This window comes from Colias croceus, chromosome 17 (genome assembly GCF_905220415.1).
Source record: "Colias croceus chromosome 17, ilColCroc2.1".
NCBI classification, from domain to species: Eukaryota; Metazoa; Arthropoda; class Insecta; order Lepidoptera; family Pieridae; genus Colias; species Colias croceus.
Window position 1 is genome coordinate 5,370,747 of NC_059553.1, and position 23,708 is coordinate 5,394,454.

Below are 23,708 nucleotides of genomic sequence, written 5' to 3' on the forward strand. Positions count from 1 at the left end.
ATGGAAAAATACATTTTATTTAAAGAGAAGTTACCTACCACAATCATTCTTTCATACTAATATTGTATTAAAAGTAAATGCTAGTGCGGATCTGTGCTACTTTAAAAGTGGGTGATAAAATTTTAACCAGCGTGTTTGAATGACACGCGTCTAATTAGCGTAACATTGTTGTGAAATAAACTAAATATTTTAGCATTTTGTTCGTAAAAGAAATCTCATTTGTGTTAGTGATAGGTTGTTTTTTTTTCACGACATTATGAGATTGAGCTTCTTTATTATCGTTTCAATTAAATTTATTACTGATGAAAAGGACTACTACTACTATACTTTGAGTATTTTTAATAAATTATAACATTTCATTTGTTTGTCGTACGTAGATATTATTCATAGATATTCATTACAATAATTCAGAATAATCAATACATTGATATTTACCTGCTGTAAGCGTAGTGTAAGCTTTTGATCAAACATTTCATAAAATATAAATGTATTTATTTTATTGTGATATTTTAAGCCTTAATCCGATTCAACATCAACTAGAAATTGTATACATTTTTGACAATATAATATTATATGCAATACCTAGTGTAAATCTAAAAGTATACTTACTTTACTATACTTTACTTAACTTTTATACCTATCACAGATTTAATATCCATTAAATACTCTTTGTACGTAAGGCGCGCCGCACACCAGCGCCACATGCTACATGCATCGAACATTTACGTCGCCACAATCAATGCGCTACAATTCAGCTTGCTACAAATATATTGTATATGCGTACATCGGAAGCACAGTTGTAGCGTGGCACCGCTTTGAGAATGTCGACGTCATCGTCTGATGACAACGATTTCTTGGTGTGGCGCCACAAATAACGAACGTGTTCCATCTTGAATTCGTGTAGCGCGGGCAACGTCTCGCCACAAAGTGCGCCCGCTACAAATGTTTCCTCGGTGTGCGTGCTCGCGTACAAATATATGGGGGCGATAAATGTGTCGCGTTTCAAATGTGGCGCCACAATTATCGAGATACAAATGTATGCCTGGTGTGCGGCGCGCCTAACAGATACGTGTACCAGATTCATGAATGAATGTCCCATATATATGTCCAATGGTGCGCACCGCCGCGTGTCGCAATACCAAACGATGTCACTAACGCTTTGTAGATCACAATACTTTTACATTCGACATGTTTTTACACTTTCCTTGTTACTTTTATTAAAGGAAAATGTATAGTTTATTTTGTCTGTAGTCGCTATGTCGTTATCTGCTCTACGTCGCCGTCGTTCTTAACTGAAAGGGAAATATAGGTAATTTGGATTGCCAATCAATTTATTTTCATGCGAACAGACCCGCGGGCGTCTACAATTAAACTTTAATGAATCATCATATTTAATTTAATCTGCTTCTTATTTTTTATAAGTATGTATAAAATTAATTATAGGTAGGTAGTATTCATAACCATAAATTATCGGGAATACCACTAATACCAGTCAATGTAGAAACATTAAAAAATGCAATACTTATATAAATTGCATAATATGATACATAAGCATAACCAATACCACTACATACTATAGATAGAGTATGTAAAAAACTACTTCTATTTTAAGATGGCACAAAACTTCCGTCAATTAAACCACGTACATCGTACAATCGCAGACAGTCTAGCGCTCGATCCCAATTAATTAAGACGAATAGAACCTATCTTTGTACACGACCTGGTATCGAGCAATATCGATAAATCTAAAGTCAATCGAATCCTTAATAATTACAGATAACGTTGCAGTTAAATCGATTCCCGGGCATTCATTAGAGATATTGAACACATAACCTGATGGCTATAAAGTTGCATTTAAATGTCCATTTGAATGCTTAAAATTAACCATCAATACAAATAATTGATTCGAATTTGAAGTATTTCAAATTAATGTGAAAATTTGAAATAATTACGGCGGTTTTGATCCAACAATGCCATGTCTATTGATTTGGGAGCGTTTTATGTTTATGTTAAATATCTACTCATCATTCCAATGAATTAATAAACGATTAAATGATATAATTGGAAGAACTTTAATTAGCGGATGGATTTTTAAAAATGTTTCAATTCACGTAATAAATCAGTACCTAGCCCTAATTATATCACAAATAAATTTTACTAAAAATAAATACATAAATATAGTTTACATGGTATAATCATTTAATATTTTGAAGCTCTAAAGTCTAACCTCTAATTTATCAACACATTATGTTCACGAAGCGCACGTGCCATCTTTGTTTATTCAGATGAATCTCAACACTCATAATCTGCTTAACTAAATGGATTACAAGATGTTCGTTATTTATCATCTTTAGTCGCAAGATTTTGTCTTTATTGCTCACGCCTTTCATATCTCTTTTATGTTAGGTATAAGAAGATTATTAAAATTTCACAGTAAAATTTCATTGACATAGAGCATAATATAAGAACTTTGTGAAATTATTTATGTTGTTTACAGTTTACAATACGGGTAAATATACTTTAGCTTTTCGTTTCATTTTATTACCTATGTAAATAGTATTTTTAAATAGTTTATACATTTCTTTTCTTTTTTTTTTTGGTATTTTTTCATACTTCGATTCCACTATCATACAGTTGATTAGGTAAAAATACCGCTCAGAAATAAATATTTGATTGTGCATAAAAATGCGACCAGACGCAACTTCGTTTCCATTTTTATTAAAAGAAATAATAACGTTTGTACGCATACCACAGGACGAGAACCGCGTTGTTCCATAAAATTCCATTTATGTGTTATTAAATAGCAATTTATGATTAAAATACACTTCACTATGTTATGGGAATGTAAATTGTGATGTAAACAGTAATTATAAACTTCAACCATGCATGTCAGTCGTCAATGTTAGGGTAAGGCCATGGTGAGGCCTCGAACGGTAGCGATAAGGCGGGTGACAACTAATAATTACCTGTAGGTACTACCACTATTACATATGTATCAATATATGACTAATTATAGTACTATTAGTGAAAGTACTGTATGTGTTCAAATATAAAAACCAGCAATTATTATTTATTTGTATTTTATGAAAAAAATAAGTTTACGTTATTGCTGGCCAGTTGTAAATTTATTAATTTGTATATTTGTATCAAGTTTGTATCTTTAATAGTCTGTGGCAACTGTCATATGTTTTTTTTTTAAATTATGTATTGTGTATTGTAATGATAGCCGTCAATATTTGGTAAAATTGTCTATCTCATAATAATTTACGTGTTTTAAATAACAATATAATTAAAATTTTAATAACTAATTATAGGAATCGGTTTAACAAAATACAAGAACTAATGTAACTAACCTCTCATTTAATCACATTATTATAATTTACGATTTAAATATGACTACCTTTTCGCACCTAACCTGTTTATCCGTTGTGTTTATTGATGCAAATTATCAAATTCATTTAATAGGAACTGGAAATAAACAAATTAGCATAGATTATCTATTACAAAAATGTGATAGATATGATACTAATTAACGCGAAACGCTATCTATATATCCCATTGAGCCCCAAGCGGCCCGATCGGTCCCAGACACAATAGGTTTTCTATTGTGTCTGTGGTTCCGGGGCCTGAGTTAATATTTTGCTTTTCATAAGAAACTAAAATGTAACTATCGACAAAATAAAAATATCCACTGTTTTTTCTAATGATTATATGTATACATGCAAGATTTGTTAATAAACTTATTTACCGTTGCTGTTATAAATCTTAAAGAATGTGGTCTCATTTGAGGAAATAAAAAAAAAACAATTCTAATAAGAATATGTTGAACAAATACAGATTAGGATTAATAAAAGGTATTTGACATGAGAAATGTTCTCACACCAATTATTATCAAATTATTTATAATGATATTTATTTAGATATCCTTATGGATGTTAAGTGCAATCAATGGTTATCGGATTTTCTCAGCAAATAGAGGCACATCTGTGAGATGTTACGTTTGTACAGAACCAACATGGTGCGCTTGTCGGAAATACGCTGTATTAGTACATTGGTTTCAGGAAAACAAATGTGTGGTTAAGGACCTTAGTATTTATCGTTGGATTGGTATTCACTTTCGATAAATTCTAAGCATATTAATTGACATTGATTAACTGAAAGCTCTGAAGTTTTCAAATAAATAAATAAATTAACATTTTCCATTTAATTAAGTTTTTGTACAATAAGTACCTATAAACTAGTAAATAAATAATGTAAAATTTGTAATAATATACAGAGTATATAACTAAATTTCGATACAACAACCTTATTAATAAAAGGGTAAATAGCAATGAATGAAATGTCTGCTAAGTATTTATTTACATTTATTTATATAAAAAAAATAATAACTGTTTATATTAATAATGGGCATGCGCCACTATTAACTCCAGACAGCAAACAAACATAATACAACCGCAAATTTTCTCTTAGTGATTTTCTTAATAGAGCATAACTTTCAATATTGTCCATAAACGTCTTTAAAAAGCTGAAAACATGTACACAGCTGCACCAAAACCAGACGCGTATTTGATCAAGGAAGTGTTCAAGCTTTATATCTTCCTGCTATAAGTATTTTATAACTTGTCCAATATAAACATGGGATCGTTTGTCGCAGCCTTGCTCCGGTCATTTGATCTTAATAACTGTGCAAACTAACTGAGTGCTTGTAACGCGACACATCAGTATTTGCGCCGCCTTTGGAGGACGTTGACGTTAGCGATTTAAACAATTGCTTGATGATTCGCTTTTACTTGAACCTTCAACAAAATAAGACAATATAATCGTTTTATAACGCCTGTAATTAAAAAACGTGACGTACGGCTGATAAAATAAATGATTGATAAAATACGACGAACGTAAAAAAAAATATTTATTCACTGAAAAATAAACAAAAAAAAATTATTTATATTATTTTTAAAATTTACTCAGTAGTAGTAAAAAGTGTAAAATCTATTGTTCTTAAAAGAATAGGTGCTTTAGAACCCTAGGTTGAGTAAGTTTTAAATCAAAGTATCTCACTGGAGGCCCCCGACATAGATTGATGTAGGTACTTTTTCGCCAAAACACTCGTCTATTGTCTTTGTTTTCCGATTGTTTTGAAGCTGCTAAAAACTAGTCTGCTTTTGAATACAATGCGGTGTTCGTCTTCGTCATTCCTGTTTTTTCATATTATTCAATCTGCGCGAAACTTTTTTCAATAAAATCCTCAAAATTTATAAGAAATAAAGAAAGGCTTTTTGGCTGCATTTTTTTATCTCATGTCTGTAGGTACTATCCAATTTCGAAAGAACAACCGGGTAAATAGCAATGAATTAAATGTCTGATAAGTATTTATTTACAAGTAAACAAGTAGCTTTATTTTTCTCACTTTATATAACTCACTCGTCATATTAGAATTAAATGGTCGTTTCTTTGTTACCTACCAAAATTTATTTAAATTTTATTTATACATTGTTTAGACTGTTATTTTATGGATCGTGACCTTGAAATAACAAACGGCTAGTTTGTTTGATTGCCAAGAATTTCAATGGGAAAATTATACAGGCTTTGATTTATTTACGATGTCGGTCCAAATGTCACAAAATATTTTAAATAGACGTTTGCTGTTGTAAATTAAACCATACAAGATTACATTATAATGATTTAAACATTATACATGTTTCTTGTATAAGAATGCATACTAAAATTTTATTGGCACATATTATGAATATTTTACCTACATAATAAAGATAATAAGTAGTCTTTATCATAGTAACTATGTATAGGTGATTCAAAAAATGAAATATCCATACATTGAATGAATGCTAAGTTATGCGTATAAAGGAGTGTTACTAAAATAAATAACGAAACTATCTTTAAATTTTATTCGATGAACATAAAATTTAAAACAACCATAATAGGAAAGTTTCGAATATAAATAATTCAATCGAATATAGTCACAAAACAACATAGCTTTCAAATAATAAGAAATGTTTTTTATTCTTGAACTTGAAATGGTCTAGCGATAAAGTTTATATCTCACGTCATAACTATTAACTACATCATAAGCTCGGTAGGATATAGTTTTATTTAAATCGTATATAAGATTTAAATGTCTAGATCTAGGCGCCAGGCCCAAGGTCTGAGCAAAGTCATCAGGCGTCATCATATTTTGTTCACGTATTAAAATTTTATGCATAAGACTTGTGTCTGATATTTTGAAGCTATAAGCGCGCGATGGATTGTTGTAGCGTAGTCGCAGTACCGTAAAAAGCGCGTCGGAAAACAGGGGTTTCAGTTGGTAAGAATCCGACATAACCTACAGCTGTATCCCTGATGAAGATTTCCCTACTTAAAGAGTTAGTTTATATGATGCAAAGATTGTATTATTAGGATTTGAAGCGTATGAGTGAAATAGCTATACTTCAGTTAAATTTTTAAATAAAAAAAGTTCTCTTCAATATGATTGACTTTGTTTATTTAACGATCACTCAAAAAATGATTTAAAACTCAGTTACTAACCAACAAAGGCAGAAAAGAATAAATGAACTCTACGAAACTCTCTATATCATAATGATACTTTTTAATTAGCATAGATTGCTATATAACAGCGCCTTAATACTTAAAACGGTTGTACAACGAAGCTCTAGAATTTCTAGTTCGGCATTGAAAACATGAATTCATTCGCATAAATGGTTTTAAGCGCCGGTTTATGGTTTTATGTAGATTTATGTGATTCAAAATTTTATTCGGTTATTATCCTTTACTAATGGTATAATTTTAAGAGTATAATGTTTTCATTTCTACATTGTGATTTATTTGGGATAAAATGTAATAAAATTAGTGTTTATTTTATACATTTTTTTAAGTAAATCAATAATTAGATAGACGGAAACTATAAACATTAACATAGGTAACAAAAGCGATTTTACATATTATTAAATCCACATTTTTATTGTATCTACATAATATGTTTATAAAGCAACTTGCTGATGTAATTAAAATAATTTAATTCGAATTTGTTTTACATGTAGGTGTGTCGCGTGATATTTTATTAATTTGTTGATTGCAGAAAAATTTATCATTAATTGAATATGGCTTTACTGCGTAACTGCTTATGCGTATTTATAAAATTCAAAAGATTATTCCTTCTTTTCGTTTTATCTTGTAACCGAATAACTAATTCAGTTCACAAGTCGCAACTAATCAATTTTAATTTAGGATGTATTATTGTACTTTAATTCGAAAGGCAACAGAGATCTACGCAGAAATAGGGTAAACCAATTAAAAAATACAATTAGATACACAAGCTAAGCTCGATACCTAATTGTATGCAGCGACCGATGTTTAGTATCGATTAAGGTATGAAATGTGAGTCCACGCAGATTCCTAGCGGGCCCTGGCGCCTTGCGTACGATGAATACCCTTTGTTGCTCATTCACATTCACTGCATACATCGATAACTGATATAATACGCATGTTGGGAATAGTTATGCGCTTTATTTTAAGTGCACATAGGATTAAATACCACCTGTCGTTTCTTATTTACCGTTTTGATGTAACGAACATGTATTTTCTCTACTATCTGTGACATTGACAATATGGCTATGTTAGTAGGTAGTGAATTATGAGAGCGAACTGTAAGTGCATGACATATTTGAGAAACAAATTGCAATATTTTGAACCAATTTTTCTGCCGTGCTTCTCTGACTTTGTTTTATCAGTAAAAGCTTATTCAAGCAGGATACCTTTCCTCTGCTTCTAGCAATATGCTAGCCGCTAGCCCATAGAAGAGTTAAATGCATGACTTTTCCTCCTAAGTAATTAGCCAAGCTCTTCTGAACTTGTCCAGGGTCCAATTATCAATTGACAAGACATCCACAACTACCTACAAGTACAAGATAATGTATAATGGTGGCTTATGTCACTGCACGCGACTATTCGATTGTCCACGTATCCTTATAATTGACCACTTTATTAATTAGTTTAATAAACATTGGCGACCAATATAAATTCTAGAATTTATTCGTATTTAAACATAATTACATTAATATCGGAACAAAATATGTTCAGTAGTGTTTCTTACTACTCTTGAAACGTTTAATTCAGTTCGGCAATTATTATTTAATTACTTTTAAATTGCTTAATTGCGTTCAAATTTGTAATCTCTTTTCGTTTAATTGCATACTACGAATGTATACTATTTCCTATGCTTTTAGCTAATTGGTCACTTATATAACCTCTATTATATAAATGGGATTAAAAATTACATGGAGTAAAAATAATTACGCAACGTAAATTCGTGAACTATGTTTAAACAAAATGGGATCAACGCAAATTGGTCAGCTTCATTGAAAGAGGGAAATGGGGTTAGGAATTTATTCCATTTCACAAAATAACGATCAAAGCATTCAAGAGCAATTGACACCGACCAATTAAGTGTTAGCACCGCAGACATTTACATCTGCGTCTTATCCTAGCTCGGACCAGACTAGAGGCTTAATTGAACCTAGTGTCTGGAACCGTTACCTGCTTTGTAAAGCCATTTCACAGATACTCTGACTTTTATCCGTTAACAAATAGTATTTAAGGTAACTGTAAAACTTTCATAGATTGCATGTTTCGTATGACATGCAATTCTAGGCTTTCACAGATAATTATTTTAAATATATAACCTAGAATCCACTTTAGCATTCGCTTTTGACGGATGTAATTTTCCAGTTTATGTGAAGAACAGATTACTGTTTGCCTCCTGTTTGAAATTAAAGCGAAGTTTATGATAAAGCGCAGTTGTAAAGTATTTTGTTATACGTTTTTATATTATTGCACATCGCTTATTTTCAAAATTTGTTTGCTTCTATATAGGTAATTAAAATGTTATCTCAAGCTATTCACAGATATACTGCAATTTTAAAGCTTTGTTTTCTAAACACCTGAATTTACAAAACATCGTAAAGTTTATAGCTAGTAAAATCAGGCGGATTACTAAATACTAGTCTAACATATTTTTTAGTCTAGACATCAAAGTTGAAAATTATGGCTCCTGATGCCATTTTTATTTTATTTATCTAACTAATTTACTTAATACTGACGCTAATCAGTTTATGACGCTATTAAAACACGAATAAATTATAGAACTATTTTGTCTATCATCATAAAAAGTATTTTTATGTATCACAAATATTTCTAGAGTTCAATAATCGCTCAAGAAAAATATAAATTTTGAGCAAACCTCTTTAATGCTAACAATTTTGTATTTTTCCTGGAAAGTTACGCTTAAGTCTGCTCAATCCTAGCAAAGACATCCATTTTATATTTTTTCAAATATAAAAGCTTATGAAAGGTGACTAAATGCAACTTTCTCAGTAGTTTAAACGTTACTAAAAATAGCACTCCATTACGATTGTACTCGCAATATTAACTCGTAAGTCGTGATCACAGTAATTAGTTATGACAAAGACAATACGGTCAGTATGACCGACTTCCATCCGGCCAGAGGAGTGGTTGGAATTGGCATAACACAAATATAATGATGTCATACCATGATGCAATGATGTGATTTTTATATTAGTACTTAATTGATAAATTACATTGATATTGTTATCTGATTTGCATGTCTAATTGTAATTGAGTTGCTCAAATTCTAGGATCTGGCTATCTGATGCGTTGATCGATTTACTAATGGGTGTCTATTGTTTTGTAATTAGTGGAGTTATGTTTTTTTATTTTAATTAATAAAACGATTTAAATTATAGAACAGTTGTTGATAATTTAACACTTTATTTAGGATCACAAATTTGTTTCATTAATTGATATAATGTTGCCAATTCAGCATTATTTATGACCATCATTCAAATATTTTACATTTTAAATAAAAACTAACTTAAGTATTAGCGCTTTGATTTATTACAGTAACAAGTTCTTATTGAACTTATAAAATATATTCACAATTTACAAAAACTTATAAATAAGTTAAATAATTCGCGATTCAAGTAAGCATTCGTTAAATTTAAGTCATGAAATACAGCAAACACCATAAACCCAAAAGTAGCGCATGCCATTTGTGGGTCTTTATTGGTTTAAAATGTCACCGGATATAACAAATAAACAAACAAACCGCATGAAACGGTTGACCTTATAGCGGCTCACCACGACCCCAATCTTGTAACATGAGATTAAGACGAATAACACCAATTAGTTTTATGGGCTACACAAAGGGGTTGATCCTATCTGCATTGTAAACAAATTATTAATCAACCGCTTAACCGCTACCGAGGGCCAGAAAGACCCGCAAATTTACATACCGTTTCGGTGGACAGGATACTGTCCGAGTTGATTAATTCATTTCATTTAGTCTTTCGGATTGTTACGTGTAATTAACATTTATTATGTAGCGATTTAAATAACGCTTGCGGGTTAATTTTGTTGAGTTTGACATTATTAAAAATTAATTGGGAATTAACTTTTAATGGTCGCTACTATCGATAAGTACTATGCACTAATTTATAGCTGTTATTAAAATCAAATAATATTTATAAATTATTTTGCTATAATAATTTGATGTATAATTATATATATATATATATATATATATATATAATAATGTATAATTGTATAATTAATTTAATTTTTATTGTATTTTTGTATTGTATAATTTATATTGTATAATTATGTATATATTTGTATGTCTATTTTAACGTCGTTAGAAATGAAATAATTTTATAAAATGTTTAATATATGTATATAAAATCTTTTGAGATATTTATACGTGCAACTATGCAATAGGTGAAGTTTAATAGCAGGCCTGTATCAAAATATCTATTTGAACTTGACCGAAACCCCATTTACGGGTTAAGTTCACTAACTACAGGTTAATATTACTATGCAACTAAGAATTAGATTAAGTGAATAATTGTTTAACCATTTTAATGATGCATATTTACCTATTCAATAATACGTAACATTTTAACTTTTTTATTTTAATATTAATACTAGTATATTTTATTTTTATGATATTTGGGGGTTTTAAAGTGGGGAAGTCTTGCATAGATACCCACGGCGGCACGGCCTCCGGGGAAGAGGCCGTGGGTTATGTCGGATTTCTACCGACCAAAACCCCACTGTGTTCCGTCAAGCCGCATCAACGAAAGGGCCACGGCCGGGGCCCACGGGTATAGTTAGAATTCGTCCGTGACCTCATCAGAATGTAGATACTTACCTAATGTTAGTTAGCAAAGACACCTTTGACACTTCATTGTCAAGAATACCTATTATGTATATTAAATTACGCTGTGCCACATTATCCAATCAAGTGCTCTATTAATTCCAATAATTATTATAACTCGATATTATCCTGAGGTAAACTATTAAGATAAATTTTGCCTAAGGTACTAATTTGTTTAATCTGTATAACATATTATATTTTAATTCAGCCTATTATAAGTATATTCACTATAGACAAGTTCCGAGTATTTTTTACACATGTCTGTATTTTTAACAAGATCTTCCATGTTCGAATCTTTTCATCGCAAATCCATAAGTTAAATTAGTCTTGTCTTTCATTAGCTTTCAATATGGACCCGTGATCTCATTTCGGCAGAAGCTGATTTATCGGCAGATTACACTGTCGAAGTAGGGTTGCCACCCACGTTGTTATTAAAACATCAATCATTTTAATTCGATCACAGTTCACGTAGGTACATTGAAAATTCTCCATCTAATTAATCTTTTGTAAAGATGCACACGTTGTTTTACTTATTTTTAAGTACTAAGTATATCCTATATTTTTGTAAGCGCTGCTAAAAGCTACTTAACATTATAGCCGATCAAGAAGGAAATACATTGTTAATTAATTAAAAAAACACGGTTAATACCTAATTCAGCAGTCTTTTTTCGTATCCAAAAGTAGGCAGCCCTATATTGAAATGACGCAAGCGTCCACCAATCCGTGACTGCTCCACTCCTTGCTATACCTAACATGCCCTATTTTTACACATGTCAATACTGAAAAATGATGTCGTAAATGATTCACAATGAGAGCAATGTCATTACTATTCGTGATTGAGATGTTGCCACAGCATCGATTGGTATTTTTTAATTGATTTATGGGTATCCATTATGGTATATCGACATATGCAGTATTGTGTCATCACAATTAGCTGTGTGAAGTAACTTGCTTTTATTAATTATTGTTGTGATTCCGTTTATATCTATCTTCTATTAATGAACGATCCAAGTCACTAATTCTTGTATTTTTTGCAATTTTTTTTATTACTTGAAATATTTTTATTGTAGGTATCATATTAAGGAATATATTTTGTAAATATAACGTCTCTGATTTAAATGTTTTGTTTATTTTTTTATTGGACTAATTTGTAAACATTCTCACACGCACGTGCTTTTAAGTTACTATCGTCGTTACAATCTTATTACAAATTGAACCTTAATCCATCTCGGTTTTCATTAATTATTATATTTTCAAAGCATATTTTCAAGTATTTCTGATTACAATCATAACCCACTTCGTCGTACGGAACGCACAGAATACGCGTACATACGCAACTTACGCGTAGTCATACATATTTTTTACAGCGACGTGTGTGTTTTATAAAACATGTTTTTATGACGAATTTAATGGTAAATCGATGCCAATCTAGCGTGCGTATTAGGTGTTAAATGATATACTACTATTATAATGCATCACGTTTCGATACGAGGGCACTTAGTAATTTATAAGCGTTAGCCCTTTCCGATTATATTGCTCGTTGTGTATTCAAAGCGCCATCTATCGGCAATATAAAGCACACGAATGTTTGTGACGGAAATTATAATTGGGTTTCAAGGAGGTGAATTTTGCTAATAAGGTTTTTTACAGTGATTTATGTGGACATCTTGGGATGTATGTAGTAGTAGGTATATCAAGCAATTAAAAAATCTTCATTCATGTGAATACAAGATTTTTCCTTGATATAAATACGAGGTATCATAAAAAATTAATTAGGTAGTGTAGATTTTAGAACTAACATAGAAATAAATATTAATTAATTTCAAAATTTAATTAAAATCTACTCTTGTCAGTTAAAAACAAAAAATAACTTCTCAAAAACTTCTTAACCTTTGTCAAGCGAGAAGCATACAAGATAATGATGTTTCAAAAAAATATAAATTGAAACATCGCCAGATTAAATATAACGAATTAAATGAAATATAAAAAATATGCTGTGATAAATTAATTTATTACATAACACTATAAATTAATCCTATATAGTTTTGAATACGAAATAAATTAATAAATAATTGTCAATAAATTAAAAACTTAACAACATAATAATAAATACGATAATTTTTGTCGTGTTTCCTTATTATCGTCCTCTTACAGTCTTCATATCAACATATTATTTTCTTCCAGGATATTGTTGCTTTCTTTTACCTTGTGTTCGAGTAGGCATTGCTTATATTTTGATTCCAACAGATATGAATATCCAGAGATATTAGTATCACAATCCTAATCCTTACTTTCTTTTTTAACCATCGTACATTAAGCCAAATCAATTTGAATCATCTTCTTCGACAAACACCAACTTTCTTGCACGAAGTCCGACAGTTCGTCTTACAGCACGTTTTCTTGGTGTCGATTTCACAACTTGGACTGGTGATGATGAAGAAGCCGCTGTTGATGATGATGACGATGATGATGAAGGCTTTCCTTCGGGAGAAAACTCCAAATTTGGTGAAGGCATTTTTACACTGGTGAAGGCATTAGGAGTTGAGGTTCTGGGTCGACTCAATCTTGTTAACTTCCTCTTCTTAGATACAGAATTGTATTTTTCAATACGTTCACCGAGTAGGTCACAAATTTGAGACAAACTAATTTCCATTTTGAAAAATAATGGTGTCGTTCTATGTGCACGAATCAAAGGAGCGATGGTAACTGATGCTAATTGAGAAATAATATTGTCTTATATACTATGTAAACTAATTAAACTGTTGTCTATTAGGAATTACTCCTCTAATTATTTCATAAACAAATTAATTAACGAATGAAAGTCAATTGATTTCAGGATAATTAAGTAAGCCATTAACTAATGACCGACATAAACTACCGTGTGAGATTTTTGATCCCAGAGTTTATTCGTCACTTTGAATTTTACCACAATAATACGATAATAAAAATCTTGTTAAAAATTATTGTGTAAATTAATAAACTTTTACATATGTATTATTCAATCATTAGATTTAGATTGTTTGTAAAATGACTAGTAACTAGATAAATACTGAATGTAGAATTCGGTTATAGAATCGTATTTGGTTTGATATATGATATTCATTCATGATATTCATATTTGGTTTGATATGTGTAGAAACTAAAATGAAACTTGAGTTATTACAATTAAACATTATAAACCGATATTACTCCCATAATTGGTCCTAACTCTTATGGTAAAGTTATCTTGACATCTTGTTATTTTGATACCTGTCCCATCTGGAGAAAGATCCATCCTTACTACAAAACATTACCACGCTCAGAAATTGTATGAGGACCTAAAAATCTTTTCAACAATCTCTTCAGAATAAACTGTCAAGAGCAGGCTATCTATTCTCAGACTTCACAACGGTCAACGCTATCGCCTCAGCATATGCTTATGAGCCAGCTAAGATAAGGAATAAATCGTGACCACCGTCTTCATAAATCATCTCTCGCTTCCTATTGTTAGTGTAGATTCTCTAAACAGGTGGGCTTGCATTTATGTGCTAATCTGATTAAAAAACCTACAAGCACCGTTTATCTCATTTTAATACAACATTTATAGACAGAACATGAAATTTAGCTGCGGAATTATTTTAATATCTTGATTTATTACTGGAAATAAAATGTTTTGCGTGTGTCGGTCTATTTTAATTTTCCTAAGCATTCTATAATTAAAGTAATGAATGTTTTTCATACTTTTTGATGGTGTTATTCTAAGGGCTTTGTTCATACTAATTAACACATGCGTGTAATAAATTGATCTCTCAATGAATACGTATCCTAAGTACCGTAGTATTAAATTACACAAATTACATTATTCGATTACCATTATGAGAATAATGGTTTAAAATAGCACAATGTCGGAAGTAAGGATTTAGGTCTGTCCGAGGCATATGGAGCTAATCGATGTGCGGGATATCTCATATCCTTGTCATTATAAGATCCTGGATCTAATTAGTGATTGAAGCCAGGAAGTACACGTGTTTATCTAGATATTGTACAGAGCAGGATAATCGGATGAGTGTGTTTTGAGCGCGCTATTTGTAAAAGAGATACTTCATTAAGGAATAAGATTTTTTGGGAAATATAATTCTTGAAGCGATAGAATTCGATAAATTAGCCTTTCTTGTTATGAAGCATGTATATTTATGCGTAATAATCTTTCTTATGTAGAGTATACTGCACTAAAAATCTAAAAAAATCATAATTTAATTTAGGTAATCGAAAATATAAGTATATTTTCGATTGAACCTATGAAAAAATATCAAATTAGTTTGTTATATGTTCCATAGTCCATACGCGGTTCAAACATTACATTACTTATTAATGATATAACTTAAATTCCTAATTGCACTGGATTTCTATTAAAATCAAAACGTTCTATAAATATAGAAACAGACGTTATGGGACTATTATCTAAACAAACAATTGCATAAGTGAAATCAAGCTGAATAAACAAGATAAATTCGTACTGTATGACATATCGGAAACATGTATGTTTGTTCAAAGGATAGCCGTAACTGATGGAATTTTGTTATTACAGGTTCATCGCTTTTGCCGCCCCGCTTACTAATGCTGAAAATGCTAACACAGAAGTTGGATTACCGGTATGTAAATTAAATATGTAATTATTCTATGTCTACAATAGGTATTCATTACATAATTATTAATTATTCAATTAATATAAATATGTACAATAATAATACAATATTGTTGGTCGACCGGTAGGTACTACAATGTTCCATAGACATTTGGATTAAAAAAAAAACAATCGCTAAATTTCAATGACTCGCAAATCGCAATATTCATTTTTGAAAATGGAATTCCATTATTGTCATATAGGTTTTTTATATTGTTTATGATATAGATAAAAATTATAATTGCATGTTCTTTTTTTAAATCGTCATAAACGTCAAAAAAATTCAATAGATAGGTAGTGAGATATGTAGTGAATTTCAAACAAATTGCAATTTTAAAAAAAGTTATGTAATTCACTTAAAAAAATCAAGACAAAGATTCAATTAAATACTAATAGATACAACACGAGATACCAAGTTCACATTAATAATTGTAAGTACTAAATTTAAATGACTCAAACAATTAATACATGATCAATTTACAAAACTGAATATGCATCGAAATGCGATATTTAATTACAATATCGCCGATTGGATTTACAAGAAGGTCAATAGTATGACAGGTATCGATACCACATCCGAATTTGTGAATGACGTTGCTTGAAATTGATCAGTGTATCATTTATTTAATGAATTAAACTAATATTTGTCAATATCAGTGGCTTTTTGAATACATTATAGTAATTAGTTTCGAAGGCATGTTTATGATTTACAAATATTGGTGTTATAGTTTGTAACTACGTAACTGTACGCTCTGAAGGATGTAAGGTCATGTTATTTTTTTTAATGGATAAAAATTATGAATGGCCAGCCTCTTGTAAGCTTAATTATTACATTTTTTTTAGTATCCCACTTGTCAGAGAATTATAATTACTACTTTATTGTTATTATAAAATATAAAACCAGATAAGATTTGTTTTTAATTTGAAACTTAAAATTATTAAATACATTCAGCAATAAAACTGTGGTTAGAAAAATGAAAATTAAAAAAAAAATGCATTTCAAATTTCGAACGAACCGTTAGTAATCTCTAGACGTTTTTGAGATCATTTAACTTTTAACTAAAACTACTTACAATTATTTAGTGTTTAATTCAAAAATATCTATCTACAAAACGTCGTGGCCAAGCTTGTTATATTATTATAATTTAACTCCGTCGTGATTGTAGTACGTGAGGGGAGGTGCAGGTGAAATGGCAATGACATTAACTAGTGAATTCAAGTGTTATTTAATTTCTGGAAATGCAATATAATTAAATGAAGATGGGAGATAAAACATCGTATGAGATAAAATGAAGTAAATAACACAAATAAAACATTTTGTTAGAATAGGTACATTAATGTAAAAAATAAACATTCATAATAATTGTAAAGAGGTAAGTTTTGCAAGTTTTCCCAGTTTTTTTTGGAAGCAATAAGAACTGGATGATAATAGTTTCTGTAAATTATATTTTTCCTGGTAAGAAAGACTTATGGTCTTACTAATAAAATGTTACATTCGCTATGCAATGGATTAGTTATTGCAATAACCTGTCTTGTTTTTATGATTGACGTTTCATGTGAGCAAGAGCAGGACACAGCTATGGTAGAAAATAGTAGAAAATTTTCCATTGTTTAATTTTTTATTAGTAAGGCCATATTATGTATTTATATATTTTTATATAATAAAATATTACATGATAGTTTTTAATGGGGGCACCTAATTAATTTTATAGCTTGCTTTAAAATTGAATTTGTTTTCATAAAAACAAGCTATCTACTGTTTCGTGAATATAAACGATAATTTGCAAAACTCCGTTAACACTCAAGCGTACGAATTTAAAACATGATTTATGTCTAATTACAAGTGTTTGCCCTTTTGGCTTCTGTCGGCATCTGTTGCCTAATGTCACATGTTCGATTTGCTAAGCGGTATGCTTTGCTTACGTCAATGACCTATCAATATTTCCAATCAATACAAATGGGTTGGTCGACCGTACTACAATGTTGATGTGATCGCGTAATTAATAAAAAGTATGTATTTTTTGTAAGAATGTAGTACATAACTTATGTACCTAGTAGGGAATTGAACCAAATGTTTGGTGAAATCAGTAGGTTTCTAATAGCTTTTGAAAAAATACATCATAGAGTCAAATATATTTATCGTTATCGAGGGAAAATTCAAGATACTTAAAATGTTAATATTAATTATGAATTTTATACAAAAAACTAAGTATTTTGTAGCTTAAAATTGCTGTTAGCATTATAATTTAGTTCCAAGAAGAACTGAAGACTTCTATAATAGTTTTTCTTTCTCTCACAAGTTTTAATTGTCTTTTGGTTATGACTGAAGTTGGGAGCTGCAACTAATTTGAAAGCAGTAAAGTTCAGACAGTTTCAGCTACAGTTCAAAGATGTAGTAAAGATCTCTTAAACGCAAAATGTTTAAATACTTTTTACCAGACTGCGAAAGAATGGTTATGTTTTTCGAGTGTTCGTTTGTGTATTTCTTTGGTACTTTTGCAGACCAAACCGCTGGCGCTGGACGGATTTTAACTTATAAGGTGTCGTTGTAATCCTCAGAATGGTGGTACTTACAGGCTATATAAATTTTCAGTTGGGATGAATGTAACCGCTTTATTGTACACCATTACAAATAGGAAAACATACGTTTGTACAAAAAAATGTACCTACAAATGGTTTTTTTGTTTTCATTGTAATAACAATTCTTTTGTATGTAATTTCAGCACCAAAGCGAAATATCGCGAACGAATCTAACGAATATGTACGCGTGGAGCTCCTGGGGCACTTGGAGCGCCTGTTCGAAGACTTGCGGTGGTGGTGTGGCCGTGCAGGAGCGGCAGTGTCTTCCACGGGATCCTACCAGGTATATAAAAAAAATTAAACATAAAAAAGCCTTCATTAATTCCAATAGCATTTACTTTACATATTTAAATTCTGATAATAATTAATAATTATGCTATATGGACACTTAATGATCTAAGGGACAAGGTACATGTAGAATAAGAAAATACCATAAGCAAGACGTAATAAGTGTTTTTGTAAAAAATTTTCGCATAATTTTTTGAAAAGTTTCTGTCCTGATATGATTTTTTCATTAGGGTGCGTCGGGGGCTGAAGCTAGTAAATTTTAATCCCACCAAAAACATAAATGTAAAAATTGGAGCCGAGTTCAATCGTTGACTTAATTTGCTAGTTTTTAGAACCTCACAAAATATAAACGGTATGTAAAACTAGCCTCATCAAATTATGGGGTTCAATAGGTCATTAGTTGTTTGCTTTGTGAAAATAATTATATTATTCAAATTAAAAAAGTTATATTTTGGAATAAACATTGTTCTCTAAGGGAAAATAAAACAATTGAGTTTTCAGTCAGCCTAAGAACTTAATACCTACATCTTTGTAAATAAATTTCTGGACTGTCTGCAGAACTTGGCACACATTTAGATCTCATTTCTTTTTTTGGCAAATTAAGTCAACGATTGAACTCGGCTCCAATTTTTACATTTATGTTTTTGGTGGGATATCATTACTTTTTGTACAGAAAATTACTCTGCAAATTTGATTTACTTTATAAATATAATACTTTTTATATACGATTTTTTTTTCTTGCGGTTTCTCTGTATGGTTTGTTTAGTATTATTTTCTATATTTTCTTGTATGTTAGCGCACATTGCCCCGTCATTATCTGCAATTTTTTAAACTCGTTTTAAAGATTACATGATTTTCTAAACATCCAGCGTGAATTTGTACACACACTATTACCAAGATGCAAAGATCGTTGTAGAAGAATCGTCGCCTTACTCCATGACGTTACGGTATTGCCATGACGCGATCTTGAAATTTTACTCCAAACGCGCATGTTTCACTCATATTAATATTACGCAAATGAAATCATTTCGACCTTCGACGAAGCCTTCTTCCATTACACCATTTATGGTAATTATTTTTGCATGCTTGTATTGGCTAAACATGTTTGTGCTTTATTAATATAATTGTATCACCATTGAATACCATGTTTAAAGCAAAATAAAGATTTTATTTATTTATTTATTTATTTACACTGAAATTAAAACTAAACTAAACACTCATAAATAAAGAATAAATAAATGTGAATATGTAAAATTATATATTATTTTTAACTGTATGAGCAATAAAGGCGATATTTTTATTACAATTTTCTTTTATTTTACGTTTAATAACAGTTTTGAATAAATAAATCATGCAATCGAAGTAATCCGCCCTAGCGATACTAGCGCGAGTGAGTGTGATGTCAGAGGCGCTTCGAATCTACAGATGTTTCGTCCTAAAATATGTAAACTTCAATAATCTATATCTTAGTCATTTATTGATGGATTTCAAATTTTTTTTCGGCCACTGATTAGTTTTGATCTATTTTTTAAGACTAGTAAGGTGAATATACTATTTCCTTTTTTTTTAAACTTTTCCATTTTTCCATACAAACAAAATTTATGTCATTGAAAAAAAAATTAAATACAAATAAATTCAGTATTTTCTGATTTTTTCCTTTGTACACTCACTATTACCTAGTTGATTACAAAATTTGAACTTTCTAGGTCATCTGGAAGTGGGTTAGGTTTTGTATATGTCTATAAGTCAGTCAGTCTTAAAAATTGCGATTTTTGGATATTAATATCTACGCAACTGTTTAATCTGTATTTATGAAATTTAAGGTTCTTGTTTATCTTGAGGTCCTCTTGATATGTACCAAATTTGGTTTATATAACTTAAATATTTTTCGAGTTATAAGGGGGTGAAAAGTGGCTCGAAATGGTTCGTGTAAATATACACACGGCTGCTGCTCGCCAGTTCTCTTCGCTTGAACTCGGCTTGACACGCTGCCGCGTGTCTAGATTAATGTGTGATATTTTAACTAATTAAAAATATACATTGGCAGTATTATCAACAAATAAAATATAATACACCTACTATTTAGGTTTGTCAATTTTATTATCAAGCAATTTCTTGTAGCAATATATAAGGTAGGATTTTATTTTATTTCTGTCGCATCAATAAAGGAAGTAGTTAGTAGACACGTTAGTCGTCAACACCACGCACCTTCAATAAAAATGGACTTGTTTTGATAAACACGACAGAACCGCCATGAATTTAGGTAGACATTGTTACAATAAGATTAAATTAACAAACAATAACAAACAATCTTCCAAGAGATTAATAAGACCCGTTATTTTTTTTTTGTTTGTTTGTTTTAGCATATTTTTTCATGTTTATATAAATTAAGTATTAAGTAAAACAATAGCATATTTTTCATGTTTATGTAAAATATGTATATGTAAAGTATTATTGAAATATTATTTCCAAAAACATCAAACTGTATATTTTTAAGTTTATCTCTAAAACAACATTATTACATACGAGAAAAAACAATGAATCAGAGCTTGAAGAAGATTAATGAATAGATGTGTTTGCTTTTAGAGATCCTTGACAATGCTACTAATTTGTATGTCCGTGATTAAGTATTTCTACAAATCGTTATAGATAGAGCGCTCTGACAATACAAAAAAAATATTAAATATTTTTATTTAAACATCGAAATGCGTTATATTTTACTATCTACCTATCTAGTTAATTCTGAAATTTTATATGATTACTTATTTTATTAAAATTTTAAAACGTTATTAAAATCAATTCAAAACAGTTGTTCGGAGGCTTAATATTACGACCTCAAAGACCTATTAGAAGTACAATGTAATAATTCGAAGAATTACTATTTACTAGTAATAATTTAAGTTTATAGTTACATAATTAAATACTTCTTAATTAACTACGGAACTCCTGTTATGTGTCGTAACTTCATACTTAGTTCTTTTTCTTTTGTAAGCGGTGTCTTGATTGTTTCATTAATGGATCCAATACAAGCTATTTAGATACGATATGATATCGCATGTTGTTTTACAGTTTTAGCTATGTTTTTTATCGACTCATTAATATATTTTATCCGTGAGATCAAATTTAAGACGAAAATTAGGGGATCGATGTGAGAGTCATTATAATGTAACGTATTTAAGAGAAATAACTATGTACTAAATAGGTAGGTTATAATACAAAGACATAAATCGTTTAGTTAGTAATATTTTGGAATACCTCTATGATTTTTTTAAACATAAACCTTTTGAAAAATTATAAAAATAAAATTAATAAGGTTTCGTTTTTGCTAAGAAAAATGTAAGCATCAATATGTTTGTAACATGTATAGATCCATAACTTGTACTTACTAATTGAGTACAATGAAAACCTGATAAGCGATAGATTCTCTCATCCAACGATTTCGTCGCGTGGTGCGCAGGCGCACCATAGATCATAGATCACAATGATATCTAATGATACGCCGCTAGATCGATAAAAGGATCTATGCCCACCGCGGGAGAGCCTTCCACGCTATTGGATATTGTATAACTTTGGAATCTCGATTCTATGTCACTATTTTATCTTATTATAATCAATCGAGATAACTCGAAACATATAGTATTACACTACATAGGTACCTTAACATAAATTACAGATAATTTTTCGAAGTGTTGTACAAAAATATTTTCATATTCAGTTTTGCTGCTGGCCACTACTGGTTTATGTACCTACGTACATAAAATAATTACTGAAAGAAATAACTGCCATTATTCGTAACATATCATAATATTATTACCTATCACTTTTACATAAAGTTACATTTTTGCAGGAAAAAATAACTCAATAGATTTATGGCACATACTCGTACATCTTACCTTAAGAATCTCAAATAAATTTACAAAACATAATCGAGTTCTAATAGTAAACGTTTGGTCAACGGGATCACAGCATGAGGGGCCACGTCGCGCCTTTGTAGTCGAGACATCATAATTTACCTCTTTCATGTCCTTGCCGAGTAAAAAAACTTGCGAGATGTACAAATAAGATACACGTAGATTCACACGATAAAATAGTAAGTACAAGCTATAAATGTTGAAGTTTAAAGGAAAATCAATCAAATAGTACTTTTAGTAGTTGATAAGATATAACTTCTCCGAAACTAAGCACTTTTACTTCTAATAAATTATTTCATGGCCTAATTTACAGTGTGGTGTAAAGCTCGTTGTTAAGAAAACTTAAAAGTACTTACTTATTGAAAGATTCATAAAGATCCTTTAAGATGCGATAAAGAAGAAATGGTAGTTAAGAAGGTAATCTTTTCTCATGTTTTATCCAAGCTTTTGTTTCATCGATTCAATGCCTTAGAACATAAGTATTTATTATTTCATCAAAACCTTGAGCGCCTCCACTTGAATTTTCTCTCTGAAATTCCTTCAAAAAATATGCCGAATAATTTATTAAATTGGCCTGGGCTAGTTAACTTTGATACGAACCTTAGTAATGGCCACTTTTCTTTCTCCATAGTCCATATAAACACTTGAAAGCACTTAGCTAGAAACATTTTGCGCTAAATTGGGACTCATGTGCTTGTCGTTTCAGCTAGTGATGCTTGAATATTATCGTCTTGACACACTTTTCGGTATAAATATTAAATAGTATATTCATAGCAGTTTTGAGATGTTTTAGTTTGGCCTGTTTAAAATCCTCGATAAAATATTAGCCAAGCTTCCATGTAACGTGCAATCCTTTCTCATCAAAATGTTGTGACAAAATCAGTATACAAAGAATTTAGCTTTGGAAAAGTTTACGATTTTATGTGATATTCACCAACCTACATGCGTACACAAAGCCTAAAATATAGCAGATGGCAAAGTTCAATACATTTTCTCTACTTTACGATGTATTGGACTTTACAAT

The 23,708-nt window shown here is 30.3% G+C and overlaps 1 protein-coding gene across 1 annotated transcript in view; it reads left to right on the plus strand.

Annotated features, from left to right (window-relative positions):
* The window catches only part of LOC123698951 (thrombospondin type-1 domain-containing protein 4-like), a 93,703-nt gene that overhangs the window by 24,672 nt on the left and 45,323 nt on the right, over positions 1-23,708 (plus strand). Inside the window, exons 3-4 of the mRNA XM_045645786.1 lie at positions 15,810-15,873; positions 18,629-18,768. Of these exons, the coding sequence (XP_045501742.1) occupies positions 15,810-15,873; positions 18,629-18,768 (204 nt within the window). The remainder of the gene's footprint in view (positions 1-15,809; positions 15,874-18,628; positions 18,769-23,708) is intronic.